General features: G+C 56.3%; 1 protein-coding gene across 8 annotated transcripts in view; it reads left to right on the top strand.

The window, feature by feature from the left end:
• Tns3 (tensin 3) overlaps positions 1 to 27467 on the top strand; it is a 160599-nt gene extending 133132 nt beyond the window's left edge. For 7 of the 8 annotated variants that reach the window (XM_013148213.3, XM_063234388.1, XM_013148212.3 and 4 more), the window contains 11 exons: positions 8041 to 8212; positions 9236 to 9879; positions 10598 to 10684; positions 13008 to 13139; positions 14990 to 15082; positions 15943 to 16020; positions 16573 to 16650; positions 23548 to 23716; positions 24759 to 24827; positions 24910 to 24936; positions 26292 to 27467. In XM_013148213.3, the coding sequence (XP_013003667.1) occupies positions 8041 to 8212; positions 9236 to 9879; positions 10598 to 10684; positions 13008 to 13139; positions 14990 to 15082; positions 15943 to 16020; positions 16573 to 16650; positions 23548 to 23716; positions 24759 to 24827; positions 24910 to 24936; positions 26292 to 26436 (1694 nt within the window). In that variant the 3' untranslated portion in view covers positions 26437 to 27467. The remainder of the gene's footprint in view (positions 1 to 8040; positions 8213 to 9235; positions 9880 to 10597; positions 10685 to 13007; positions 13140 to 14989; positions 15083 to 15942; positions 16021 to 16572; positions 16651 to 23547; positions 23717 to 24758; positions 24828 to 24909; positions 24937 to 26291) is intronic. The other variant, XM_063234387.1, reaches the window with a different exon arrangement.

A 27467-nucleotide genomic window follows, 5' to 3' on the forward strand; every position in this document is an offset into this window, starting at 1 on the left:
CAGTTCAGGATGGTCCGGAGCTCATTTTGTAGCCCAAGAAGGTCTCGAACTTGCATCAATCTTCCTGTTTCAGCCTCCTGAGTGCTGGGATTATAGGCATGTGCCACCACTCCTGGCTAGAAGTTTTGTATGTGCTCAGAATTTTGGTGCCAGGCAGTGGGGGGAAAAAGAGGCCACTCCCCCACGCAGAGCTGAATAATTCCCCACTCGAGAAGGCAGAATAGCAGGGCTGAGGCTTGCTCTGGGAGGCTGAGGTGGGAGGATGGTGAGTGGATGTTCAGCCTGGGTCATTGCATGGATCAGCGAGACCCTGTCTCAAAAGGAAAGGACAGGGGTGTAAAAATACTGACTTCAGGGTTGAACACAACTGTGACTGGAAAATACAGGCTCCTGTTTTCTGTTTGCTTCCCTGATTTCTTTCCCCCACTCTCTGTGGCTTTCCGAGCCACTTTGGGGACCCTGTCCTGTGTTGCTGGCAGTGTCTTGGATCCCATCGAATGACCGCACTGCGTGTCACATTCCCGGCATGAAATGTCCAGATCACAGCTATTAGAGTTCACCGCTTGGTGCAGAGCACGCTCCTTATTTCTGTCCCTCTGCACCCTTAAGGTTGTTTCAGTGTTTTGTCTGCTTACACCTCATTCACTGGGCGGCGGTGGCCCTTTGCCTTCAACCGTCAGATGGAACTTCGGTAACTCGAGGACAGAAGGACAGATGCGTGTACCCCCTCCTCGTGCCCTGTGCTGCGTTCTTCCCGTGTGGCGTCCTGCAGCCACTGCCACAGGGCAGGCACGGGGAGGGCTCACCTGCTGGTTTGCTTCTCTGTGCACCCTGCTTCCCCATGCCTGCCGGGAGAGTATATTCGCCAGGTATGGAAGTCACTGCTGCTGGTCTGTCTCTGGCTGCTCAGTTTTTGAATCTCGTTTGACCCAGGAGAGATGAGGCCAGGAGGCCATGATGGCCAGGGTGAGAATTCACCCACAGGTCTCAGGACCTGGGCGGTGTGAGCACAGGGTGACTGGGGCGGCAGAGAGGAGACCACGGGAAGCTGAGCCCTGGGCCAGCTGCACAGTGGTGGGGAGAGTGCAATGCATGGGGGGCTACAGAATGTGACACCTCCCTCCCTTCCTCCCCACTGGCCCCATGAGTGATCCTGGAGATGCATCTGAGCGGAAGTGTCCTGTGCTCGGCACAGCTGGGCCCTCCACAGGGTGCAGGGGTTCCTGCTCCTCGAGAGGGCTTCCTGGACTGTGAGCGCCCTGCCACCTCAGACCACTGAGCTGTGGCCCTGCGCTGGTGTCAGTCATGGCTGGACCTTGGCTTCCTGCTTCCGCACTGGTCTCTTCTCCCTGTCCTGTCCTCCTGTTGTTCCCAAGCCTGGGGAGGGCATTTCAGTTTCCATTTCATAGCTGATCGGCCCAGCCTCCCCATCCAGGTCCTGGTCCTGGGTACCCCTGAGTCACCTGCCTTTCTGCTGAAGTTGCCCATCCGTCTGTTGCCCCAGGTGATGCACCTGGGGTGTGTATTAGTCCTTACCAAGGTGGAGGTGAGCTGGGGGTGTCCCCAGAGGGTGGGTTGTAGACCAGGAGAGATGGATGCTGGTTTTGACTGCCCAGGCTGGTTTGGTCTGGTCTGTTTGCCCTGCCCCCATCTGTCTCCTCCTCTTCCATGCATAAAGTTCCGCTTTGTGAGATGGAGTCATTCTGGGGAGCAGGGCTGCTGGATGTTGGGGTCCTACAGGCTATGCCCTAGCCTCGGGGGCTTGTATTCACCAGCATGCCCAGAGCCCCTCCCCAAGCTCAGCCAGCGGTGACGATGCAGACTGTGACACACCAGCAACTCTGGTGGCCCAGCACTTAGTCCCGAGGCAAGACACGTCCTGTGGGTTGGGATGCGCAGCACCCAGGATGGCCATGGACACGCACCGTCTGTGAGGAAAATAATGAGTAATGCCAGCCCCAAGGCCATGGTGGCCCAGAAACGGGCTGAAATTGAGACGCAGGGGGCAGGAGGCTGGGGGATCCGGCTGCTGGGCCCTGGGGACAGGGACATGTGGAAGAGGCTGTGCTTGGAGGCCAGGGCACCCTCTGGGGACCTCCTCTGTGGCTCCTAAGGCACAGGGCTGGGAGTGCGAGGTGGGCAAGAGGAAGGTTTGGGGGAACCCATCTCCTCCTTCTTTCTCTCCCCGCTTCTCCAGGGGCTTGGGCTCCCCAGATACTGGCGGTTTTTGGTGTGATTTGCTCCTGAGGGCTGCGCAGCCTAGTAGAGTTTCTGCCCTTCATGTGTTGTGTAGGGGACCCTGGAACCATGGGTGGTGGCCTTGGAAGCCACTGTTGGTCTTGGGCATCATGCCAACCTTTTCTCTCTGTCCCTGTGACTGATCTTTGGAGAGCTTGCTGGGTGCCTGTCACACTGGTCACTGACTCCCCATGAGGCTTAGATCCAATCTGGGAAGTCCCAGTTGCCCGACAGCCCTGCAGTGGGCTGATCATGACCTTGCACCCACACGGCCACCCCTCCCCAGACCTGTACCACCACTTCCCCAATGCTGAAGCCCAGCCAATACCTGAACGTGGCTATTTGAAGCTACTCGGGGTGTCCTTGGGAGAGGAAGAGAGGGGTGGTCCTGGGAGACTGTGAAGAAGCCATGCGAGATCCAGGCCTTGGGAAAAAACAGCTCTGCCGGCTCCCGGCCACAGACTTCACCCCCAGCAATCCTGCTCCAGGGATGGGTGCGGGGTTTCCCTCCAGGGGCAGCCAGTGTAGAAGGATGGTGGGGTGTGTCTTTATGAGCAGTTCTGAGGTGCAGTAACTTGTGAAGTAGGAGGCAGATAGTGATTTGTTTTTTTGTCTTACTGTGCAGTTCAGCCTGGCCTTGAACTCTCAGTGATCCTCCTGCCTCGGCCTCCCGAGTGCTGGGATCACAGGCTTGCACTGCCACTTCCGGCTCTGAGATAGTAATTTTGGTAAGACATTGGTCTCTTGCTGGTTTTTCTAAAAAGACAACGTGTCCTGGAGCTGTGCTCCGGTGAGGGCGAGGCTGAGCTCCCTCAGCAGTGGTGGCTCTGCGGCAGGAGCACAGGTGTTGTTAAGCAGATTTAACCTGGAGCAGGGAAGCTGCAGACTCCACTTAAGTGGGCAGCGCCTGGCTGTGACCGCTGTCACTCCCAGGGTGGAAAGGAGCTGGGCAGAGGTGCAGTAGGTGCCGACCCCAAGCGCCCCAGGGTTCTGGGAGGTGGGGCTCCCTGAGACGTCTCCCTTGGATCTCTCAAGTCTCCTTCAGTAGATGTAGTCTCAGGGTCACAGCCAGGGGCTCCTGAGGTGCCAGGCATTTCCTGTGCCCACTGTGGGTGCGAGATTCACACCCCAGTGTCTCGATGCAGGGTATGGGGTCCCCCTAGTCCATGGCCCCCAGGTGCAGCCGTCGGGCTATTGGTCCTGCCTCAGAACGCCATGGCCAAGCGCAGCCCTGGCCCTTGTCCTGCCCTGAAGGAGAGCAGTTTCTCCAGGAGTTTGGCGCAAGAGAGAAGGTACCGTGGCTTCTGGCCGGGGGACACACCTAGTGAGGGAGTGGGGGTGTCTCAGGACCCAAGCACCTAGGAAGCGGTATGGGGTGCATCTTCCTCCTGGTTCATTAAGTGGGACGGATGCCTTCAAAGGGTGGCAGACAGCAGAGCCCTAGCATGGGGCAGTGAGCCATGTCATCTGTGTTTCTGGGTCCCTCTGGCCCCGATTTACCCCAAGACTGTGGTGCCAGGTTTGGGGAAAGGGGTGAGGCCACTAGGTGTGAGAGCATGTCTGACGGGTCCGAGGGCCCTGGGCAGAGGGGGCTCTGTGGCTGGCTCTGCTGCAGGGATGAGGATGTTGTTCCCAGAGGTCCAAGCCTCAGTTTTCCACAGGATGACCTTGGGTCGAGGAAAGGCCAGGCGCAGACCCGGAACTGACCGTGTACGCTCTCCAGGAGGCATGGTTTGCGGGTTCAAGGTGTGCGCATTGCTGCTTGTGCAGAGATGCTCAGGCTGCTTTTTCCAAGCTGGGGCTTTACTAATTATCTATCACTGTACCTGGGTCTCTGCTTGGTTTCCCTTTGCTTTTAGGAAGGTTGATTAAATGGCCCGATACAGACAAATAAGAATTGAAAATCAGGATACTTTGCTTAAAAATGTCACCACTAGCCAGGCGTGGTGTGCACACCTGGAATCTCAGCATTCTGGAGGCTGAGCTAGAATTGCTGTGAGTTCAAAGCCAGCATGAATTAGAGTGAGACCCTGTCTCCAAAAAAAAAAAAATCTCACTGTCAAACTTCCTGTACAACATTTTGCTGTGTTTAAAGCCTTGAGTTCCATCCCAGCACCATAAAAATAAAATAAAATAAAATACAAAGCTCTAGGCTGAGTTGAGCTTAGGTAACCCCTCAATTGCTCTCAGGCAATGACATTTTGTGGGTGAAGACCCTGAGCCCCAGGGCTGCCCATGTGCCCAATCAGGACCCAGAGACAACACCCAGTCCCCCAGCAGCCCCGAGTTTCACACCCAGAAACAGCAGAGCAAGGGGATAGGAGGTCCTTGTGGCCATCTTCCCAGATGCCTTCCAGTGGAGGCAGGGGCCTGGTCACCCCTAGCAGCCCTGGTCCTATGTGTGGGCTGGGAGGCGGGACGATGGCAGGTGGGCAGGTGAGAGGGGGACGGATGAATGGTGAATGCCCATGGAGGCTGGGGAGCTGTCCGGTGGCTCCCTGTCTCTGCTCCTCCATGTCCTCGCCCTAGCCCTGCCCTGCAGGACAGCGAGCCTGGGGCTGGGAGCGCAGGCTCCTTTCAGGCTCCTTTCGTTTCTCCCTGTGAACCTCAGGTCAGGTCGGGAGCAGCGGGCGAGGGGTGTCCAGCTTCCCACGGACCCTCCCGCCACAGCTTGAGAGAAAGCATAAAAATAGATGCTTTGGAGAGAAGCCAGGGGCCCTGCTCACCCGGCCCTGGGTGCAGGAAGTGGAGGAAGAGGAAGCAGAGAGGAGAGGCAGGCATTCCTGAGCTCCCAGGGGACGCCCAGCTGGGAAGGGCAGTGACCCCAAGGGGCACTGGGGACACTGGGCTCCTAAGCACCAATGACATGGGGTCTCCTGCCCTGGGCTTCAGCAGCAGAGGGGAGATAAGGAATCGAGGCTGGACGCAGAAGAGGCTCTGTCCTGGCCACGATCTGACTGGGATAGCGGGGCCCTAACTTCTTAGAGGAGAAGCACTCTTAAATAGCAGTGCTGAGGCTGACCTTGAGCTTGCAGCCCTCCTGCTTCAGCCTCCCAGAGCACTGCGAATACAGGAGAATGCTGCTTGGCCCCAGCAAGGGGTGTAAGAAGAGCGAGGGGCCTGAAGCAGAGACAGAGGCCACTGCGGCACAGGGCGGAGGAGTCCTCCCTGTCCTTCCCAGCCTGAAGATGGCTAACGAGTTCATGTGCCCTGATGCCCCCGCCACATGACAGACGTCCTGTTCCTTCTGTGTCCTCACCATGCTCACCCAGGGTCAGTCCCAGCTCCTTGAGGACCTGGAAGCTGCAGGCCCACTGTAGGACAAGCTCAGGGCCACAGCTTCCTTGACATATCACCTACAGTGCAGCTGTGACTCTCAGGCTCAGAGCTGGACACAGCTTCCTGGGGAGTGCTGGCCCTGTGTTCACAAGGAGGCCTGGGGTCCATTCCAGCAGAAAAGAAAACTCAGCGCTTTTTTGGTGTTGGAGACAGTGTAGCCCAGGCTGACCTCAGATTTGCTGCAATCCTCCTGCCTCAGCCTCCCGAGTACTGGGATCACAGGGCTGTGGCACCAGGCCCAGTTAAACAGGGCTGATGTGTAGGATGGGGCCTGGCTCGTGCAGGATGGGTTGTAGCCTGTGCCTTGCCCCTCTGGGCTTGGGATGAGATTTTCAGGGCACTTCTGGTCCATGCTGTGAATTCATAGCAGGGACAGTGTACAGGGCCCTGGGATGGGTGGCCTGGCCCCTAGGGTCCTGCAGGCAGCATTGGGTCCCAGCCTGTTACGCAAGTGAGGGACACGTCCACCAGCGCCCCTGTCTGCCTGCAGTTTTGGCCCTGGACTTGGGGACAACTCTGCAGGCCAGAGAGTCCCAGCCCAATTCATCCCTGTGACCTTGTATGAGTGACTTGGTCTCCACGCACCTGTGGGACCCAGAACTCAGAAATGTCCCGGGAGGACCTGGTTCTGGGATGGCTCCTGCTCCAGGAAAGTATTTGGTCCCTTTCCCAGAACAGGCTGGGGACCCTGGAGGGGAGCCCAAGGAACTGAGGGAACCCAGAACAAAGCCACTTTCATGGGAAATGTGCCCACCCTTTCTGGGACAGCGAACTTGAGCATGCGGAGTGAGGGGGAACTACCACCCCCCCCACCCCCCGCTTCTGTGAGGAGGATCCCTGGCGCCACAGTGTGGGTTTGGGGCTTCTGAATCTTGGCTCTGGTCCTCAGATGCCTGCTGTGCTGGCGATCAGAGCCAGGGACAGAGAGCACCCAGGTGGCCTCTGTGCTGAGCTGTGGCCTCCAGGAGCAGCCAGTTGTAGGGGAAGCGCCCAGTTTATGTGGGGTCCCCAGCGCATTCAGTCCACCCGGCCACCCCATCTGCTGTGAGTCTCAGGGCTTCTTCACATCAGGCCTGAGCTTTGCTTTCCCCGCACCCCCACGCCTTTGCAGACTGGTTGATTGATTCAGTGTGCGTGGTCTGGAACCCTCAAGGGTCCAGCTTGGTGCAGCATCACAGCAGCAGAGGCCAGTGCTGACCTCAGGGTGCTCATCAAGCCGGTGCTGCCCATCGGGTCTGTCAGAACCCAGCTTCCCTGATTTTGTAGGAGGGAAACACCAAAGCATGCTCTAAAGCCAGCCTCCTGGCTTTGACCCCAGGTGGACAAGTCTCAGTGCTTAAGACTTTTCCTTGACTGTCACACAGTTTTTGTGCTTTTCAGTATTGATGCGTGGATTTCATTTTTCCTGTTTTGGGATTTTTTGTTTATTTGTTTTTAAACTGGGGGTTTGGATTCTCCTTTTTTCCTGTGGTACTGGGGATGGAACCCAGGACCTTCGCTCCAAGCTAATCTCATACCCTTTTTGTTTGTTTCCTTATTTGGTACCAAGAATCGAACTCAGGCAGGTGCTCCACCGCTGAGCTGTACCCCAGGCACATGTTTTTATCCAGAGACAGGGTCTCACTAAGTTGCCCAGGTTGGGCTTGAATTTGCTGTCTCCCTGTCTTAGCCGCCCCGAGTGCTGGGATGACCGTGAGTGTCACTGTGTCCAGCTTTGATTGCCTCTGTGTGTTTTGGGAAATTCAGATCCATTCTGAGCAGATTTCTTCTCCAGTGCTGCTTCTGCTTCCTTCCCTGTCTCCCCTTCCTGGGCTTCAGTCACAGGGTTTCTGGGGCAGTTGTGTCCCCCAGCCTCCTCCATGGTGCGTACCCCTTTCTCCAGGGGCTTGGGTTGCAATCCCCCCACCGACCTCACACCTCCTCCGCAGTGTCCAGACCCGGGGTACGGCCCCCACCTGTCTTCAGCTCTAGGCTTTCAGTTTAATTATTCTTTCGACTCTACTCTCTGACAGAATGTGAGTCACTCCTTCCCCTCCTGTTTCCTCAGATGCTATTTCCCTGTCTGTCGATTACCTCCAAGGTTTACAACGTGTTCGCTGGTTTGGGTTACCTAGCTCCCCACTCCTGGGTTTGCACTGGAGTTTCCTGGTGTGACTCGATAACTCTGCTTGGTTAAATATTTGATTTTGTGGCACAGAGATGTGGCACGTGGGGTGGAGCCCTCGGGCTGGCCGTGGCACCAGCCCAGCAGGCCCTGCCCATGGACCAGGTACATGAGGGCACGGGACTTGAGTAAGCTGCCCTGCCTTTGGGGCGCAGGGACAAGGGACTGAGCTCCTGTGCCTGGCAGCACCATGACCTCCAGAGGCAGAGACGTCGGCTCTGCTCACGTAAAACCCGGGAAGGAGGACAATCGGAACTGCGCCTCGGGTGGTCAGAGCCCCTGCTTCCTGTCCCCCGCAGATTCACGCAGCTGCTCTGAGGTTCCCAGCCACACTGTGGGGATGTCGGAGAGTCCCCTGGGCCCCCAGGCAGCGATGCTGCCAGCTGAGGTGACCGCTAGGCCCACCTTCCCGCAGGCCTTGGCGTCTTCCTGCACGGTCTCCAGCAATGGCCCTGGCCAGCGCCGAGAGAGGTAAGAGAGGAGGGGTCCAGGGTGTGGTGCTGAGTGGGCAGACCCTGGAGGCCGAGGTCAGGGGGTGCCCAGTCCGTGCACAGTAGGTGCACCGGCATGGGCAGGTGTGGGGACCATGCACAGGACACCCAGGAGGGAACTAGGGACAGACCTAGACTCTGGCCTCCGGGTGATCTGGAAGTGGGTACCCCCTTGGCCCAGAGTGGAAGTCACTTCCTCTACACTGTCCATCCGTGCCTGGCGCTCCCTGGATGCCTTCTTCACTCCCCTCCTCTCCTAGCAGTGATCCCTGCTGGGGACATTGTCACCCCCAGGCCCAGGTCCAATACTTGCTGGTGGGTCCCAGTCCAGGGCTGGCTCTGCTCATGGCCGGCAGCCATATCTGTGGGATGTGTGCTCAGCTCTCTGTGGGTGCCCAGGACCAGGGACAGAGCAAAGCCCATGGGCACCATGTCTGTCCCACACCTGTCCCAGGGAGGAGCCTTTTCCTGGGGAGGAAGCTCCTGAGTGGTCAGCACTGCTAGGCTTGAGCTCTGGGGACATTAAATAAATTCGGGGACTTAGGATCAGACAGGCAGTCTGTTGCCCCAGCGAGCTACTGAGGGATGCATGGACAGGCTGTGTGGACCACAGTAATCTGCTGGGCAGAGGAGTGGTCACACCCGGGACAGGCCGGGCAGCGTGTCATCGTACTGCCCAGAGAGGACTGCAGAGCTTAACCCGTGTCAGCTGTTGATTTTAGGAACTTTACATTTAATTAGTGTCAGATCAAGGTTGACCTTGGGGAGCTGTCTCCCATCTGGTGACAGACAGTTGCTGATTTCAGTGTGTAGCTATATGACTTTCATTGTCTTGTTTTGTTTTTGTGTATGAGACAAGATCTTGCTATATAGTTTAGCCCAGGCTGGTCTTGAACTCATGGTGATCCTCTGGCCTCAGACTCCTGCGTGGTGGGAATACAGGTGTGCACTCCTGCACACAGCTGTTTGTATATTCATTTGCTTTTCCACTGTTTTTGAACAGCCTGCCCTCCACAGACCGCCAGTGGCTGGAAAGCAGCCCCAAATCCACACTGGCCTTGCGGGGCGGCAGCCGGCCCTCTGGAAGTCCTCATGGTGCCTGCGAATTCTCAGGCCCTGGCAAGGATGCCTCGGGGACGCCCTGCTTCCCAGGCCCAGACCTGCAGGCCAATTTCCACGGCCACGAGCTGTCACTGACCGAGCCACCAGGCACGCTCTCTGCCCCAGGCACCAGCCAGGCCTTCCTGACCTTCAGCCCCGCAGCCCCAGTGGCAAGTGGCCTTGCGCCCAGTGAGGACCCGGGCTCCTTGCTGCCCAGTGCCCACACGGCACCCCCAGGCCCCGGTGGAGCCCTGACTGAACCAGCGGCTGCCACCCACAGCTTCCTGTCCCACAACTTCCTCGCCATGGTGCCTGGACACAGCGGCCGTCACAGCCCCGGCCTGCAGGCTCATGGGCCCACCCTGCCCGGGCAGCCGCCCCTGCCAGAGAAGAAGCGGGCCTCGGAGGGAGACCGGTCCCTGGGCTCTGTGTCACCCTCGTCGAGTGGCTTCTCCAGCCCACACAGCGGCAGCACCATCAGCATCCCCTTCCCCAGCGTCCTGCCTGACTTCTCACGGCCACCAGAGAAGGTGTCGCCCCTGCCGGGTGGGTGCCCCACTGCCTACATGCTGGGGAGGGGGGCCCCGGCTTTGCTTCCCAGCTGGCTGGCTGCAGGCCTCCCTCTGCAGGCCCAGGTGTGCTGTACACACTGTACCCCAGAGTCGGCTCCCGCCGGGTGCCCATTACTGCCTGCCTCCCACCTCCCTGGGTTTCCTCCGTCCAGCCTCACTTCACCCCAGGAGAGGAAGGCATGGGCATTTGCCAGGGCTCCAGGCTTTCCCTTACTCCTAGGACCTAACCCTGGAAAGTCCCTCCTTGTCTAATGAAATCAGTTCATGATTAAACCTAGAGTTTAATTGTGGACAATTTCAGGTGTGTAAGAGTAAGATGCGATTTCACAGTGTTTTTGAGACCAGACCTCCCTATGAAATTCAAACTGGCCTTGCACTCACTGTGTGGATCCTCCTGCCTCAGCTTCCCAAGGGCTGGGATTACAGGAGTGTGCCACCACATCTGACTTTCTTACGTGTTAACTGAGCCTTGTGGAGTTCCCACTGGGGTTCCTGCCATCTGGTTTCTTGGGGAGCTAGACCAGGAGCTTTCTTCTCCCAATCAGCCACTGCAAATGTGGTGTTCCCCACCCCCACACAGGGCAATCTGACCCCTTATCCCGGGCATGGGAGCTCGAGGTGCAGGGACATTTCACCAAGGCGCTGCAGTAAATATGTCCTCAGCAGTCACTGCTTCTCATTCTGCTTTGTAGATAGTCCAAGTGACAAGCTTGTCATTGTCAAATTTGTTCAGGACACTTCCAAGTTCTGGTACAAGCCGGATATTTCCAGAGACCAAGGTAGGTGGGAGAACGAGGCATCCTGGGGCGTGCGTTGTCCTTCTCTGGGCTCAGGGCCCTGGCGGGAGGGTGTGCTGTGGTGATCGATGTCATAGGGCCGTGGCCCGCTGAGGCTGGGTTGGGCCGGGATTTACGCCACGCCTCCTGTGGGGATGCCGGACCGTTAGTTCTTGTAGGAAAACATCTGAGCTAGCCGGAGAGACGGTGAGGAGCGGCGTCCCCCAAGAACCTCCCAGGGTGCAGGGCGGCCCCACCAGCCACCAGGGTGCCACCCATCAAGCGACAGGACAAGGGTCAAGTGAGGCAGTGGTGTCACTGCCAGGCTTTGTGGTCCCGTCCCTGCTCCCCATAAGCCCCGGGGTCTGAGCACATAGGGTCCCTGCTCCGGTCTCCTGCCAGGCTGGCTTTGAGAATTTTAAATCATTCATTTTTGCTATTTCTCCTTGCTGTTTTTTTCTCTTTTTTTTAAATTTTTATTTTATTTTATTTGTTTTAAATCCCCAGCCCCCCTGTTTTTTTCTTTTTTAATTACTACACTATAGATGTACTATTTATGGGTGTAACACGATAATGTCCTGCATGCATGTGGGGTGTCATGATTAAACTCGAGGTCACTGGTTTTTCCGTTTTACTAAACATTGTGAAATCACCAGTGTATCTGAGCAGCTGTTGTGTGCCACTTCCTTCCCTCTCTCTCTCTGTCTCACTTTTTCTGTCTCTGTGTGTCTCTCTCTCTTTCTGTCTCTGTGTCTTTGTACCTGTCTCTCTCTATATCTCTGTCTCTCTTTGTCTCTGTCTCTCTCTCTGGCACTACCAGAGATTGAGCCCAGGGCTTTTGCACTGAGCTACATCCCTGGCCCTTTTAACTTTTACTTCGAGTCTGGGTCTCACTGAGAGCCTGTGCTAGGCTTGCCATCCTCCTGCCTCAGCTTCTCAGAGGATTCCAGCTGTGCCCTTTTACCAGTGTGTGAGTGGGTGTCCTCTCCCAGTGGTGGCCGTCAGAGGCTGTGCGTCTGTCCCTGTGGTGGGACTCAGAGCTCCCTGGCTGTGGAGGGCTGCTGTCCCCTGTCCTGGATCTCGTTCTGGCAGTGCAGACCTGGTGGCTGTGTGGAGTCACTGGGAGGGGGCTCGATGTGGGAGCAAGACGGGACCCAGGTCAGGATCCTTGGAAAGGACCCCAGGCTGCTGCATGGAGAGCTTGAGTCAGGTGGTTTGAAACAGTGAGAGAAGTGAGCATCCACGACCTTAGGAAGCTGGCTCAACCCCTCTGCATGGGTCGCGTGGCCCTCAGGAAAGAATCGAGCCTCTGTCCTTGCCGCCTGTCCCGGGAAACCCAGCAGTGAATAGCAGGGTGGCCGGGCAGTGCTGCAGCCTGCCTGCCTCACTGGAATTCTGCCATCCCGGGATATACAGAGTAGAAATTGCAAGAATGTGTGCTTCTCTCATGAGCTCAATGAAGCCATTGTTGTTTTAAATGGGAGAGGGGGGAAGGAGAAAAATTAAAATCCCATGGCCTGGAAGGGCTTGGGTTTCCGTGAATCAGGCTTTGTGGGAAGCTGCTCACTGAATCTCTGGGCACCAGGGGCCAAGGGCCAGCGTTCCAGTGTCACCAGACAGCGTGAGGAGACTCAGAGCCCGCTTTCAGGGCCCCAGACAGACAGAGTGGGGAGCAGGGCTGTTCCGGCCCTTGGGAGGGGAGACACGCAGCGCAGGGTGGCACCTGTGCCTGCCTCAACTTCTGTTGCTGTCCTTGTGAAGCACTGATTTACTTGTAGAGAAGGAAGGTCTGTTTTGGCTTGTGGTTCTGGAGGTCATTGAAGCCTGAATCAAGGTTGCCCTGGGCTTTAGGCACCTGGTAGGGACACACAGCATGCTTGGAGCATGCAAGGGATGCTGGGATCCCGCAGCCTGGACTCTAAGGTCACCACTCCTCCCTGGAAGGACAGTCAGCGTCCCTGTCAGATGGTAGTGTCATCGTCACAGTGAGCGCTTATGACCTCTTGTCCCTCTGCAGGGCCAGGAGAGGAGGCGCCCTCTACCCCTGTCTCCCCACACTTGAACTGGGGTGATCTGTAAAAACAGAGGCTCCCTTTGACTTGAGATTCTGGAAGTCCAAGCACTCCAGAATGAGAGGAGTTCCCTGCTGCTGCCAGCCCTGCTGGGAAGCAGAAGAGCACAGGAAGAGAGACCTCACTCTAAAATGCCCCATGCTGTGTGCCCGATCCCATCTCAGGTTTCTGCATGAGCTCGGCACAGCCCTGGTTAAACCAGAGCAAGGGCACGAGTAACAGTAATGTCCGCCTTCCTCCTCCCCTCCCACCAGCCATCGCCATGTTGAAAGACAAAGAGCCCGGGTCCTTCATCGTGAGGGACAGTCACTCCTTCCGGGGTGCCTACGGCCTGGCCATGAAGGTTGCCACCCCACCTCCTTCCGTCCTGCAGCTGAACAAGAAAGGTGAGGTCCTCAAAGTCTGTCTGTCCAGCTTGCCCGTGGCGGTCTGTGGGTTTATGCTGACCGAAAGAAGGTGGTAGGTGACTTACACCAATCCTCGTGGGTTTTCTTCTCGGTCGATATTTATTATTTTTGGAATATTTTCTTAAGTATTCATCTGTTCAGGAAAGAATGTTAATTGTTCATGAATTTTATTTTCTGAAATTTGAATAGGGCATTGGTTGGCTTTCCTCTTGCTGGGACCTCTCCTTAAAGAGGAGAGGTTTAATGGGGCTCATGGTCTCAGGAGATTCAGTCCATGGTCATCTGAATCTAAGGCAGGTATATCATGGTGGAGGGGCATGGCCTGGAAGGAGAACAGTGGAGCAGTATGGAGATGGAGGGGCCAGGGACAATAGGGACCCCAAGTCACCCCTCTGACATACTCGGACACAGGCCAAGGCTCACCTATCTATTCTCAGGGCAGTTCCCAAACCCAATCAAGGTGGCAGAATCAAACTTAACTTTCATGAGTAGGCAGGCATTCTACTGTGCAGAAGTCAAGAAGATGGAACAGCAGGTTACTAGGGTACCTCGCTTCTGTTTCCAGCCCTGCCTGCCTCGCTACCTACCGTCCTCCCTTCAGGATGCAGGTACAACACACACTCGTGTATCTGTGGACTGATGTGTGCCCGGGTCAGACACGTGCATTTTTTCCCTTTTTTCTACATCAGAAGTGGTATATCATGCACTACTCTTTCTGTTGGTTTGTTTTTGTTTTTTGTGGCACTAGAGAGTGAACCCAGGGAGCAGAGATAATCAGCTTGTGAAGCAAGGTTCATTTTGACACGTGGTCTCCGAGGGTTCAGTCTGTGGTCCTTGGCTCCATTGCTTTGGGGCAGGTGGTGGCAGGCAGCACAGCGTGGCCGGACTGAGCAGCCGAGCAGAGGGCTCTCGCTGTGGCTGCAAAGGAAAGTGAGAGGAAAGGACAGAGGTGGGGTCCCACTGTCCCCTTCAGGGGTGCACCTGCCTTGAGCAAAAGGTGCTGTCCCACGCCTCACCTCACCAGCGCTGAACTCATCAGGGAGGAGTCCAGGGATGAGCTCGGTGCCCCAGCTGGGAACGCTTGAGCGTTTTGAGACATCCAGGCTTTGTCTGGAAACAGGCGCCAGCAGGACTATGGCTCAGGACAGACATCTGGCTGTGGCAGACACGGGAGAGGAATACAGCGGAGCTGGCGGGGTGCAATGGCTCTGAGGGCCGCTCAGCTCCTTGGTTCTCCCTGAGTGTGTCCAAGTGAGGATACAAAGATCTTTCTGCACACGTTGTCTGTTTGGAAACACAGACAGGGGCTGTGATGTTGCAGCCTGTCTCTGGCACATATTGGGCTCTGTCAGGGGGCGTGAGTGACACAGTGGAGGACGGGAGGATCAGGCGTCAGGGTGTCCCACGCCTGAGGCGTCCTTGGGGGAGTCGCCCCTGGCTGTCTGTCTTCACCCAGCCTCTGGAGTTCACCTCTGGGTTTCACGGTCTGAGGAAAACTCTTAGAGGAGGGTTTGCCAAAGCAGCAGGGTCTCGCCAGGCTTGAACTCATGGTGATCCTCCTGTCTCAGCCTCCCGAGTGCTGTCCTTACGGTGTGTACCACCACGTCTGGTGTAAGCTCTCTTTATTTTTATTTACTTTTTATTTTTTTCCTACAAATTCATTTCATTTCAAAGCTAAAAAGGAAGAAAGAAAACTACAACAAAATTTCAAAACATGTCAATCTGGGCTGCGATGGTACACACATTCATGGCCACCCCAAATCATTCACCCGCTGTGTTGTCAGTTTTAAAAAATTACTCTTCTTTCTTTTTGCTCTTTGCCTCGCCAGGGGATTTGTCTAATGAACTGGTGCGGCACTTTCTTATCGAGTGCACCCCGAAGGGCGTGCGGTTGAAAGGGTGCTCCAACGAACCCTACTTCGGTGAGTCTGTCACCCATTCCTCCTGAGGTCATACACCCCGGGCACCCACATTCCCTGGCAGCAACCCTGAGACTGGAGATTGCACTGTCCTGGGGATCAGCTCCTACTTTGCGTGTAGAGGTCGCTCAGCTTTAGGAGAAAGCAGAAGTGCGCTTCTCCTCCAAAGCTGGCTGCAAACCGGGCACGTGCAAAGGGCAGAGCCAGGCCGGAAGCCACAGCTGGGCTGGTTTCAGGCAGCTGAGGCCGCAGAGGTCGCCCCCAGTGTGACGTCATACAGGGCTTGTAGTTGCTGGGGGGCTGCAGGACAGACTCAAGGGGCATCGTCCCTGCACTTGGGGTGCAGCCTGAAGAGATGGCGCACATGGTGAAAGCTGGGGTACTTGATCTCAGCCTTAGTTTCAGATCCGGGATCGCCCAGTTTATTGTCTGTACTTCAGGTGTGGTGCGTCTGTGCTGGCAGTTTCCACCACTTGGCCCTTAGCCGTCTGTTCTCCTTTTCTTTTTGCATTACTGGGGATTGAACCCAGGGCCACTGTGCCGAGCTCCGCCCCCGGCCTTGTTAATTTTGAAGCAAGTTCTTGCTAAGTCGCCAGGTTGCCCACGCTGAGCTCAAACCTGCGATCCTCCTGCCTCAGCCTCCCAGAGTGCTGAGATGACAGGTGTGTGCACCTATACCCAGGCCAATTAGCTGTCTGACAGAATCTGTCACCTCTTTGAGGTTCTGTGCTGCGCCCCACATCTCGGGCTGTGCAGGTAGCTGAAGGTAAAGGATAACCCTGGCAGCGACTGGTTTTCACGGGGGGTGGGGGGGTGAAGTGGTGCACAGCTGCTGGCATTCATGGCCTCTGTCCCCTCCGCAGGGAGTCTGACTGCACTGGTGTGCCAGCACTCCATCACGCCGCTGGCCCTGCCCTGCAAGCTGCTCATTCCGGAGAGAGGTACGGGCTGGGGGCCAGGGGTCAGGCTGGGGCAGGCTCCTGTGCAGTGCTCACAGGAGCCTCTCCCTCTGCGGTGTGTGCTCTGGGCAGAAACCCAGGGATGGGAGGCCCCAAGGCACTCGGGAGAGCCCCAGTTTAAACATCTGCAGTTCAAAAACATTGACCCTATTGGCTGAGGTGATGAGGGGTGTAAGCTGCTGCCAGGGTCCTCTGGGAGTAGGCACCAAGGGCACGCGTTGAGAAGGTCACACCTGCTTGGTATCGGAATGCGTGGACCCTAAGTCCCTGCCTTGTTACGCTGTCCCAGTTTGGTTTTATTCCAAGGATATTCTCAATAAACCTCGGGTAGTGCTGGTTCATCTTTTCCACTTTAATTGTTCGTGTGAATGAGTTCAAGATCAGGAAAGCACCTATGGGACCTCGGCATCCTGACTTCCGGGATCTGACCCAGTCCTCAAGGGAACTTTTAACCCCTGGGAATTCCATCACAAGCTGCCTGACTGTGTTGGTCGGAGCGCCTTCACTTCTGTACTTTTTCACACCTTCCTGCAGATCCCCTGGAGGAAGTAGCGGACAGCACCCCCCAGACGGCGGCCAACTCTGCAGCTGAGCTGCTGAAGCAGGGCGCAGGTGGGTCCCTGGTTCCCAGACTTGGAACAGGAAGGGGTCGGGTGTCCTGCTGCCTTATGCCTCCCTCTCTCCCTCGGGCTGGGAAGGGTGGCGCCTTGGACAGACACTTGCGCAGAGGTGAGAGGGTACAGCTGCTGGAGCTGGGATGCGACAGACCCTTCCAGGCTGGGAACATTGAGCAGCTGACTGAAGAAGGCCAGGGTCAGTGGGTGAGTGTCGATGTCCGCTCCCGGCCGGCAGGAAGGACACACGACAAAGTCTGGTAGTGGACAACCTTTTCTTTTTATTTTCCTTCTCCGTACAGCCTGCCCTGGGTTCTCCCAGCTGAAGCCTCCTCTGGTCCGCTCCCCGCGGCTCCTTTTGTGCTTCAGTCTGCCCCAAAGCCTCTACCGGTCCGCTCTCCGCGGCTCCTTTTGGGCTTTTACTTCTGGGCTTCTACCTGGCTTCTTCTTCCGCCCAGGGGTGGCACCGGTATATATACGGGTACAGTGTCCAATCATGTTAAAGTAAGCAAGGCAAGCTGATTGGCTAACATCATCAGTTGCCAGGCAGACTATATTGTTAAGCGGGTTGTTTACGCGGTAAGCAGGAAACTAACATATTCGATGGGAGGGGTAATCTACCTCAGGCTTTGCTCTTTACCACAGGCCGCACGTCCGCCGTGCAAGGCGAGCTATCACAGACGCGGCTCCCAACATCTCCCCCTATTTTATTTTTTATGAATGTGCGCATCGTAGCCCTTCCTGGACTGGGTGCAGAGGCTTCTGCCCTATGTGTAGGCCCACCGTAGGTCCTTGGCTTAGACCCTGGTTGGCCATGCCATGGTCTGCCAAGGCCCTGAGGCCCTCGTCCTTTTTCTAGGGCCAGGCACAAACTGGACGGAACCTGGATGCACACAAGCTTGCACTCATTTCCTCTCCGTAAAGAAATCCCCTCGGAGAGAAATTTAGACCTGGGCAGCATCTAACAGTCCAGCGGCTTACGTGCAGGATGGGGTAGGGCCTGGCTTAGGTCGAGTCGTGCTGGGGAGGCACGCTCTTACCCGTCATTGACTCACCTACCCTGCTGTGTATTGTCACCTTATGGAGGAGAATGAGGGATGCCCGCCATATCTAGACTCGGTCGTGGGCCGATTGAGCAAGCCATGCATATGCCTGAGGATCTTCTTGTCCATTTCGGGCCACCGCTATTTCTATTCATCTTATTGGTTGGTCTGTGATGGATCTCCAGTAGGGCAGGTCTGATCTTCAGTCGAGGGCTTTGTTGCCCGTGTCAGTCTCTCCGGTATCCACAGTGGTTCTCGTCCCGGTTCCTGTGGGAAAACACAAACCGCGCCTCGGTTCCAGCTGACCACTGGATCCGGGCCCATCCATTGTCCTGCCATAGATAACCGCGCCTTTGGAGGCAGGCCTTGGCTTACTCCCCCTTTTTGTTTTTTATTTTTTATTTTTATCTTTTTCGTTTTTTTTTTGTTTTTTTTTTTTTTTTTTTTTTTTATTGGTACCAGGGATCGAACTGGCGATTGCCTGCTTACAAGGCAGGCGCTTATGCCGCTAAGCTAAATCCCCAGCTCCCATTTCCTCGACCGGCGTTTTTCTCAGCCTGCTCGGCAGAGAACTCTGTGTACCAGGCTCGCCAATCCAGGTAACTACCCGAGGGCAGACACGCCTTTGCCAGCTGAATCCAGTCCGCGGGGGTGAGGGGCCCAGAAGACAGATTCTCCAGCATGGCAATGGTGTAAGGCGCAGTCGGCCCAAAGGTTGTAACTGCATTTTTAAGTTCTCTAATCTGCTTTATCTCAAAAGGCTCCCATGCATTGCGTCCCTGGCCCATAGCTACTTGCACAGGAAATATCCCGTAGGGGCCACTATCTATCCCAGGTGGATGTACCTCATGAGACAAGCGTCCCCCCTGCCAAAGCCGCCTGTAAAAATACCGACCCGCCGGCGGCGGAGCATAAGACAGCGGCCGTGATTGGGCGGAAAATGGGGGCCCGTGCATCACTTCCTGTTCTGGTGAAAGGGGAGAGAGCTCCCAGGCGGCCGCCTCGTGGCGAGGAATCGCCTCCCTCTCGCGCCGAGGAGCGATCAGGAGCTCTCTACTCCTCCGCAGACCAGGTTGAGCAGAGCGCAATTCGCGGGGCAACGCTGGAAAAGAACCCTGCGACTCCTTATTGAGCGATTTAGGCTCCTGACAGCTGGTCTCTTTGGCCTCCTTGCCATTCAACTTTCCCTCGTCCTCGGAGTCAGACGACTCCGAGGCTAGAGCCCCGTCCTCCTCCTTAGCATCCTTGTTCCCCTTGACGGACCCCTCTCGGGAGCTCCCCGACTGGGCCTGCTCAGATACCCTGCGTACTTTTGTAAGCTCTTGAGAGCTTTCTCCACAACCACCCTCGCTCTTAGTGTTGCTACCTAACATGTTTCCCATCTTTTAATATGTTACTCACCGCGTGAGGCCCAAGGAATCCGCCACTTACGCGTGAGCCTGAGGGGAGTCTAAAAGCCCTGTAGGTGCGCGCCACCCAGAGCCCAGGCTTATCCCCAACTCACCTGTCTCGCAGCTCTGTACTGGAGCGTTGTCCACTTCCACGTCTCGGGGGTGATCAGTCCCCGGGCGGGCCTCCAAATGTCGATGTCCGCTCCCGGCCGGCAGGAAGGACACACGACAAAGTCTGGTAGTGGACAACCTTTTCTTTTTATTTTCCTTCTCCGTACAGCCTGCCCTGGGATCGCTCCCAGCTGAAGCCTCCTCTGGTCCGCTCCCCGCGGCTCCTTTTGTGCTTCAGTCTGCCCCAAAGCCTCTATCGGTCCGCTCTCCGCGGCTCCTTTTGGGCTTTTACTTCTGGGCTTCTACCTGGCTTCTTCCCCCCCAGGGGTGGCACCAGTATATATACGGATACAGTGTCCAATCATGTTAAAGTAAGCAAGGCAAGCTGATTGGCTAACATCATCAGTTGCCAGGCAGACTATATTGTTGAGCGGGTTGCTTACGCGGTAAGCAGGAAACTAACGTGCTCGATGGGAGGGGTAATCTACCTCAGGCTTTGCTCTTTACCACAGGCCGCACGTCCGCCGCGCAAGGCGAGCTATCACAGACGCGGCTCCCAACAGGTGAGACAGGGTGTGAGTGACCCGTGTTGCTGCGGCAGCTGTGGTGACTCAGCCGTCGCTCACTGTGAGTCAGTGCTGGGACCCACGGTGCCCCCAAGCCCGGGCTCCCAGGCCAGGCTGTGGCATGGAGCATTTTATTTATAGCCCTGGCTCTTCACAGAAGGACTGAGGGTGGCAGGGAGACGCCTCGCACGCAGGTCAGCGTGGCCACCCATGGGGACGGCCGCACTGTTCATGAGCTGCTCGACATGGGGCACCCTGAGGTCCCCAGGGTGGGGCTGCCGTTTCCAGGCCCTGAGCCTCCCTCCACGCCAGCCGTCCCCGTACCTAGGCCCCTGGTGGTGACTGAGCTTTCACTGTGCCCACCCTTTGGCCTTGTCCAGGAGTTCTCCGGGCAGAATCATATCACCCGGACATTTTCCATCTGGCTTCTCCACACAGCAATGTGCATGGAAATCTCCTCTGTGCCCTTTCCTGGTTGGAGGGCTCGTTTCTTTCCCATGTAGGATGGCATTCCGTCTGGATGCTCCAATATTTTTTTTTTTATTTGTTTGTCGGTCGGCCAGGTATTTGTTTATGTGAACCATTTGCAGAGTGACTGCCCCACAGCCCTGCAGGGGCTGGGTACTGTCCCAGGGAGCACTGTGGGTCCTGTATTTCCCCAGGGTCTCAGGACGCAGGGCCCCTCTTCCTGTACCCCTTGGCTGTCTGGGTGTCTTCCTGGTGAAGTATGAGGGCTTTTAAAATTCTCACTGCGTAGTTGGGATAATGCTCTTTTTGGTTGATTTGTGTTTTGTAAAAGTTTTCTCCCAGTCCATGGCTCATCTTTTCACTCTCGGATGGTATCTCTTGGAATATTTTTAAAAAATACTACAATTCAGCTTTTGGTGTCTTGTCTAAAATGTCATCACCAAACCCAAGTTCACCTAGATTTTTTTCTCCTTCATTTTCTTCAGGGACTTTAATACTTTCACAGTTTACATGTTGGCCTCTGACCTATTCTGAGTTAGATTTTCCTGAAGGGTGCTAGGCCCGGGTTTAGGTTATTTTTCTTTGCAAATGGATATCCAGTTACTCTAACACAATTTATTGAAAAGACTTTTCTCTAGGGGGTAGTTGACTGTACTTCTGAGTCAGTCTCCATATTTTGTTCCATTAAGATTTGTCTGGTTTTTTTTAACTGTTTCACTGGTTAGATTACTGTAACCTCAGGGTAAATCTTAAAGTTAGGTTGTGTCTCTCTTGGAGTTGTTTTCTGTATTGTGTGTGTGTTTTCTGGGTCTTTATTTTTCCATATACAGTTTAGAATCAGTTTGTCAATATCTGCCAATCTGCTAAGATTTTAGGCAGGCATGGTGCTGCATGCCTGTGATTCCAGCAGTCGGAGGCTGAGGCAGGAAGATGCTGAGTTGGGGGCGAACCTGGGCTACATGGAGAAACCCTGTCTCAAAGCAGGGTTGACTGGGCTTGCCCTGAACCTGTGGAGGAGACGGGAAAACAGCCACTCTGTGGACAAACTAGGTGACCCCGGAGATGTGTGGTCAGGACACGGATGGAGAAGGCGCTGGGTCTTTCTGGTTTTGAACCCCAATGCCTTCCCACTGAACACTGTTCACACGGGCAGCTTCTACCGTCAGAAATGCTGGGGAGGGAATTTCTAGTTCCAGTCGAGTTTAGACAAGAAATCCCCCACTGTCCTTAGAGATTGGCCTGGCCTGGTGTCCCTGACCCCAGCAAGGTGTCTAGGGCGTGTGGAGCCTCAATCTGGGTCGCTCTGTGGGGCGTCACACACACCCCTGGCCTAGGAGATGGCCCAAGATTCGCAGACCACTCTTCAGCTGTGCCTGTAATTTTGAAAACTGCCTCTTGTATCAGCATAATTTGGGTGGACAGACTTTGGGGACACCCCACTGTGGGTGGGGTCCCCTCCTCCCCTTCACAGGCCAGTGCCCCACCGAGCTGCTCGGTCCCGAGAGACACAGGCGGCTGGGCCTTACCTTGGTCTCCGGGCAGCTGAATCTTGGGGACACAGCTCTGGCATGCGGTTCCCAGCGGCAGTGCCAAAGCCACAGCTCTCGGCCTTCGCTGTGTGGGTTGAGAATCTCGTGTCACAGGCGGCGTCTCGCTTTCCTCCTAAGCTCCTTCTCGTCCAGCCTTGATCCAATAAATGTTGGATTACTGCATGGGTGAGTGAAGCCGTCAGTCAGAATGAAGTGCTCTGGCGGCCTTAATTTTGGAAATTAAAGCACTCTGTCTCCTACTCCGAGGCATCATTTTTAGGGACACTTTTCGAGCTCTTTAAATAGCATGTGTATTAATTTTGTTCTGCCAGTACTAGGAATTGAACCCAGGGCCTTTTCAGTGAGCTACATCCCCAGCTTTTTTTTGAAAAGTGGCCCAGTTGCCCAGGCTGGTCACAGACTTGCAATCCTCCTGCCTTAGCCTTCCAGAGGGCTGGGATTGCAGATGGGGACCACCACGCCCTGTTTAAATGTTTGTTTTAAAGCGAGGCTTCTTAGAGCTAAGACTTGGTTCAGAAGCGTGCGGTCCTGTGCAGTACCCGGGCCAGTCACTCTGGTAGGAGATTTGCCTTATAACTGCTTCAGTGTCAAGACCGCCTGAGTTTCCTCTCGGTGTCACGGTGCGGCGGTCCCAGAGGAGCACGGTCTCCGCGTCACCCGCCCCACAGTTGGTGCGCACCTTGTTTGGGCCATGAGCTGCAGTTTGTGTGTCATGACAGCCCCGCTGTCCCCCACCCCCACCCCGTGTCCCCCACTGCCTTCCAGCTCTCAGCGAAGCCTGGATTCCTTGTCTTCCTTCTAACCACAGCCTGGACACTTGCACTCCGCCCGCCCAGTTACCTGCTGAGTGCTTCCACGCTGCCTGCTCTGGGGTTTCTAAGACTGCCGTGGAGATGGCACGGAACCTTTCCCATCTCCCTTGCCAGGTCCCCAGCATCCTCTGTCACACTGACAGAGTGTGACACACTGTGCTGTGTCCCCTCTCCCCACAGCCACGAGAGCTGCCCTTCCAGTCTTCCCGGAAGTGGGACCTCTAGGTTACTTCCGGGGTTTTCCAGGCTGTTTTTGTTCAGTTTTGGTTTTTTTAGACTGGGGCTTCTCATTCCATAGCTCAGGCTGGCTTCAAAGGCAGAGTGAGCCTCCTGCCTCAGCCTCCCCAGTGCCTCCACACCTAGCTGGATTTTGGCACTTAAATACTGAGCTATTTTTCTGAGGGTAAAGGGAAGTTGGCCAGCATGTGTGGACGGAAATCCGTGTAGCAGGTGAAGCCCTGTGTGTGCGGCTACTTCAGGAAGTCTGGGTGCTTTTTGTTTGTTCTGCTCTTTTTGTGGTGCTAGGGATGGAACCGGGTCTGGGGCGGGTCAGGCAGGTGCTCTGCCCTGAGCTGAACCCACCCTGGCCTGGCATAGCATTGTGCGGTGCCCCGGGCTCTGAGCCCTCACCTCCCAGGGGTCTGTGTGTCCCACCCTCCTGGACAGGACCCTCCCGGTTGGAAAATGGTCAAGGGTGGCGCTGCAGGTCCCAGTCCGCCTTCCTTCCTCATCCTGGTGACGCTCACCAGCATGCTCACCTGTGTGCTCACCGAAGAGCAGGGCGCCAGCCTTTCAAAGTGAGCACTCAGGAGGCTGAGGCGGGAGGGCACTGCAAGTCTGAAGCCAGCCTGCCTGGTACACATCCAGACCCAGTGTCAAAACAACTAACCCAGGGCGTGCGCGGGCCGAGCCCCTGTCCCCGGCGGCGTGGCTGACGCCTGCCCTTGTTCTCAGCCTGCAACGTGTGGTACTTGAACTCCGTGGAGATGGAGTCCCTGACCGGCCACCAGGCAGTACAGAAGGCGCTGAGCGTGACGCTGGTGCAGGAGCCGCCGCCCGAGTCCACCGTGGTGCACTTCAAGGTTTCAGCACAGGGGATTACCCTGACGGACAATCAGAGGAAGTGAGTGGAGCGTCGGTGACCCTGAGCCACCTGTGAGGTGGCCTAACCCAGCCTTGGGCGTTCACCTAGTCTCTGGGGCTCCCCCGGAACATCTGTCCTGGACACCTGTTTCTACGAATGAACACATTGTTTTTAAAGATCAAGTCTGGTGCAGTGGTGCAAACCTGACAACCTAGCACTGTGGGAGGCTGAAGCAGCAGGGTCTCAAGGAGGATGGAGCCCAGCCTGGGCGACTTAGTCCCACTGGTGAAGGACCAGCCCAGGGCTCTGCTCACTCCCCACCCAGCCTGATCCCCTATGCTGCGGTCCTTACCCCAGCCCTGGCCCTGAAGTAGGCGCTTTCTTCCCCTCCTCACACTGCTGGAGGCTGCAGGCAGAGGATGAAAGGCGCTCGGGTGGGTTTTGTGCTCAGCCTTTCAGTGTTCAAACCAGTGCAGGGGCAGGACTTGTGGGGGCACTTCGGACAGCTAGGTTCTACCCCTCTCCCAAGAGGGACTCTAAAGAGGTTCTGACCTTCAGTTTTCAAACTTGGCACCAAACTGCCTCGAGCTGGACCACTCAGTGTGGGCCCCACCATCACTGTCACGGCTGCCTGTGGCACCCAGGGGCATCCTTCTTGGGGTGGTGGGACCTGTGATGCCTCCTCACTGGCAACTACAGCTTGGAGGCGGTCAGAGACCTCCATTCGGGGCCTGTTGAGATGTCTACCAGCCACCCCAGTCCCTCAGGGAGCCTTTTCTTTTTCTTTTTCAGTCTTGGGTTAAACCCAAGGCTCTGTAATGAGCTGCACCTCAGCCCTTTCTAGGTTTTACTTCTGAGACAGAATCTTTCTAAGTTTCCCAGGCTGGGCTCCAACTTGTGGTCCTCCTGCCTCAGCCTCCCAGAGTGCTGGGATGACAGCTGTGAGCCACCACGCCCAGCCCCTTGGGGCTCCTTGACGTCACCCCATCTTCCAGGGCCAGAGAGCTCTTTACTCCGAGGCCTCCCTGGGGAGCAGGCAGGGCCCCTGCTCCGGCCCCCATAATTCTCCTCCCATCCATAGGCTCTTCTTCCGGCGACACTACCCTGTGAGCAGCGTGATTTTCTGCGCTTTGGACCCTCAGGACAGGAAGTAAGAATTCCGTCTTTTCTGGGGTGTTTGCATTGGACTCTCATCTACAAAGTTAACTCCTTTCTTTTCTCTGATTCCCAAGGTGGACCAAAGACGGCCCCTCCTGCAGGTGAGTTGCGCCGTGCCCTCTGCACTGTTCTCAGTCCCCCTTCACACAGGATTCCCAGAGGCTTTCCCTCCAGGAGACAACTTGGTTTTTCCGGTCTATTGGTGGGCTGCTTAGCTTTTTTGTTTTGTTATCTTCAGGTTTTTTTGAGACCCCGGCTCACTGTGCAGTTCAGGCTGGTCTTGAATTCATAGCGATCTTCCTGCCTCAGCCTTCCAAGGGCCACCACGCCAAGCCCTTGCTTGCTTTTAAACTGTATGGGGGCCTCGAAACCCCCTGAAGGCAGCCCCAACCTGGGCTCTCCACGTGGTCCAGGCCCAAGCCTGGTACGAGCTCCCCGCCTCCTCCTGGCTCCTTCCGCACTGCAGGGCAGGATGAGTGGAGGCCTGGGCTCTGTGCATGCCTTGCCCTCTGACTGCCACGCTGGACTTTGATCTGCTCGGAGTCGGGTCTGCGTCCCCCTCGATGATGGGGAATCGCTGGTGTGGAATCGGGGAAGCGGAACAAAAGGGCCTTCATTTCTTAGAAGGGAGACCTTGGCCAGCGCCCAGCGCCTGGGGTGCGGAGAACACCTGGCAGCATGTGCGGTTTGCCCTCAGAAAAGCCCATCGAGGCCAGGGCTTCAGCTCTTAAAACGAGGTGCTTGGGCTGTTTGTTTATCTGGTGCTGCTGGGGACCAACCCTGCACCCCCCCTCCACCACCACCTTTTGGAAATTTTGAGACACCGTTTCTGCTGCCAGGCTGCCAGGCGTGGTGGTGTACACTGTAATCCTAGCACTCGGGAGGGAGGCTGAGGCAGGACGATCATCAGGAGTTCAGAGCCAGCCTGGGCTACAGAGTGAGACCTTGCTTTAAAAAAACAAAGAAGCAGGGGCTGGGGATTTAGCTCAGCAGCATAAGCGCCTGCCTTGCAAGCAGGCAGTCGTGAGTTCGATCCCCAGTACCGATAAAAAGGAAAAAGACAAAAAAAAAAAAAAAGAAGCAAGTAAATTAAAATTACCCAGGCTGCACTCAAACTTGGTATCCTCCTGCCTCGGCCTCCCAGAGTGCCAGAATTTCAGGCCTGCATCAACTCGGCTGGTGCAACTGTCCTTTTTCTACTGCTTCCTGCCCTGGACACAGCCGGCCCCCCAGGCTTGGCCAACGACGTCGCTGACTGCGTCCTCCTGCCCCAGCGCAGGGGGGACGTCCCAGTCGGGCAGGGCGGGAAGCGCGGGGCAGCACCTTGGGAGTCTGCGGGCTGCGTGCAGTGCCGGTGCCAAGGGTCCCCCGCTGCGCGCAGGTGAGACCTCCTCTCTGGCTGCACTGAGGCCGAGGTCGTCTGACCCCGCGCTCCAACCTCCACTTTCCCCCACAGAGTCTTCGGGTTCGTGGCCCGGAAGCAGGGCAGTGCCACGGACAACGTGTGCCACCTATTCGCGGAGCACGACCCCGAGCAGCCCGCCAGTGCCATCGTCAACTTCGTGTCCAAGGTCATGATCGGCTCTCCCCGGAAGATCTGAGCCGAGGCGAGCACAGCGTGGAGGAGGGAGGAGGGTGGCACCAGGGACATCGTGGCCCTGCAGCCCAGCGGGCATGCGCAGCGCACAGGCTGTGCCTGCCCCAACACCCGGCAAGGAGGGCACCAAGGAAGAAGCCCTCGCCTTATATCGGCAGAAGCAATGCTATCCAGCAACCCCTGGGCCACTCCTTCGCTTCAGTCTGTGCTCACCGCTGAGGAACAGAAAGGAGGATCTAACTGATGAAGGTCTGTGTGGGTCAGGCCCTTCTGGAACACAAGAAGGACACAAACGACTGGACTGTGTGGGCTGTGGGCAGTAAGAACCGGGGCAGTAGCAGCCTTCTTGCATCCTGGAGGAGTGTGAGATGGCAGAGTTGCCCCCGCACATGCCTTGGCTCCACGGTGCCATTCCCGTTCTGTGAGCTGAGCTGGGGAGCACCAGGAGGACCCTGAGAGAAGAAATGAGATGGAAGCAAAAAAAAAAAAAAAAAATACGCCATTTCTATGTAATTTATATTTTACATATGCCAAATTATTTATAACACTGCCACTGTTGTGGCGCACCAGTGACCAGTGCTGCAGGGGCTGAGCGCTGGTCTGTGCAGTGCGCAGGCTCTGAGCCCTGGACCCTGGGGACCCCTTCTCGAGGCAACCCCAGAGGGACCCAGAGCAGAGCTGGGCCTCCAAGGTGCCCAGGCGGAGACATGCCCCATCCCCCTACCGCAAGCAGCGCAGGGACTAAGCAGTGGGCGGGTCGCGGCCAGCGAGCAGGATGGGCTCTGCCTAACCCCTCCACCCCCATGCAAGTGCCTCGATTCAGTGCCAAAGTCAGCCTTTGTCTCCCGCCCTCGGGAAGTCAGAGAAGTGGACCCGCGCCTGCTCCCGTGCGTCCCTTGGTGGCGCTGTGGCCGGGGAAGCCCGGCGCCACCTCCTGCCTGCTATGCAAAGGCCTTTGTATCATCACTCATCACTAGCTCTGCTCTGCGATGTCACCTCTGCCCAGAGTAAATAAAGATGCTGAGCTTTGCAAGC

The sequence above is a fragment of the Cavia porcellus genome, unplaced genomic scaffold (genome assembly GCF_034190915.1).
Source record: "Cavia porcellus strain 051 isolate PalLab524CR breed Dunkin Hartley unplaced genomic scaffold, mCavPor4.1 scaffold_23, whole genome shotgun sequence".
In the NCBI taxonomy this organism is placed as follows: domain Eukaryota; kingdom Metazoa; phylum Chordata; class Mammalia; order Rodentia; family Caviidae; genus Cavia; species Cavia porcellus.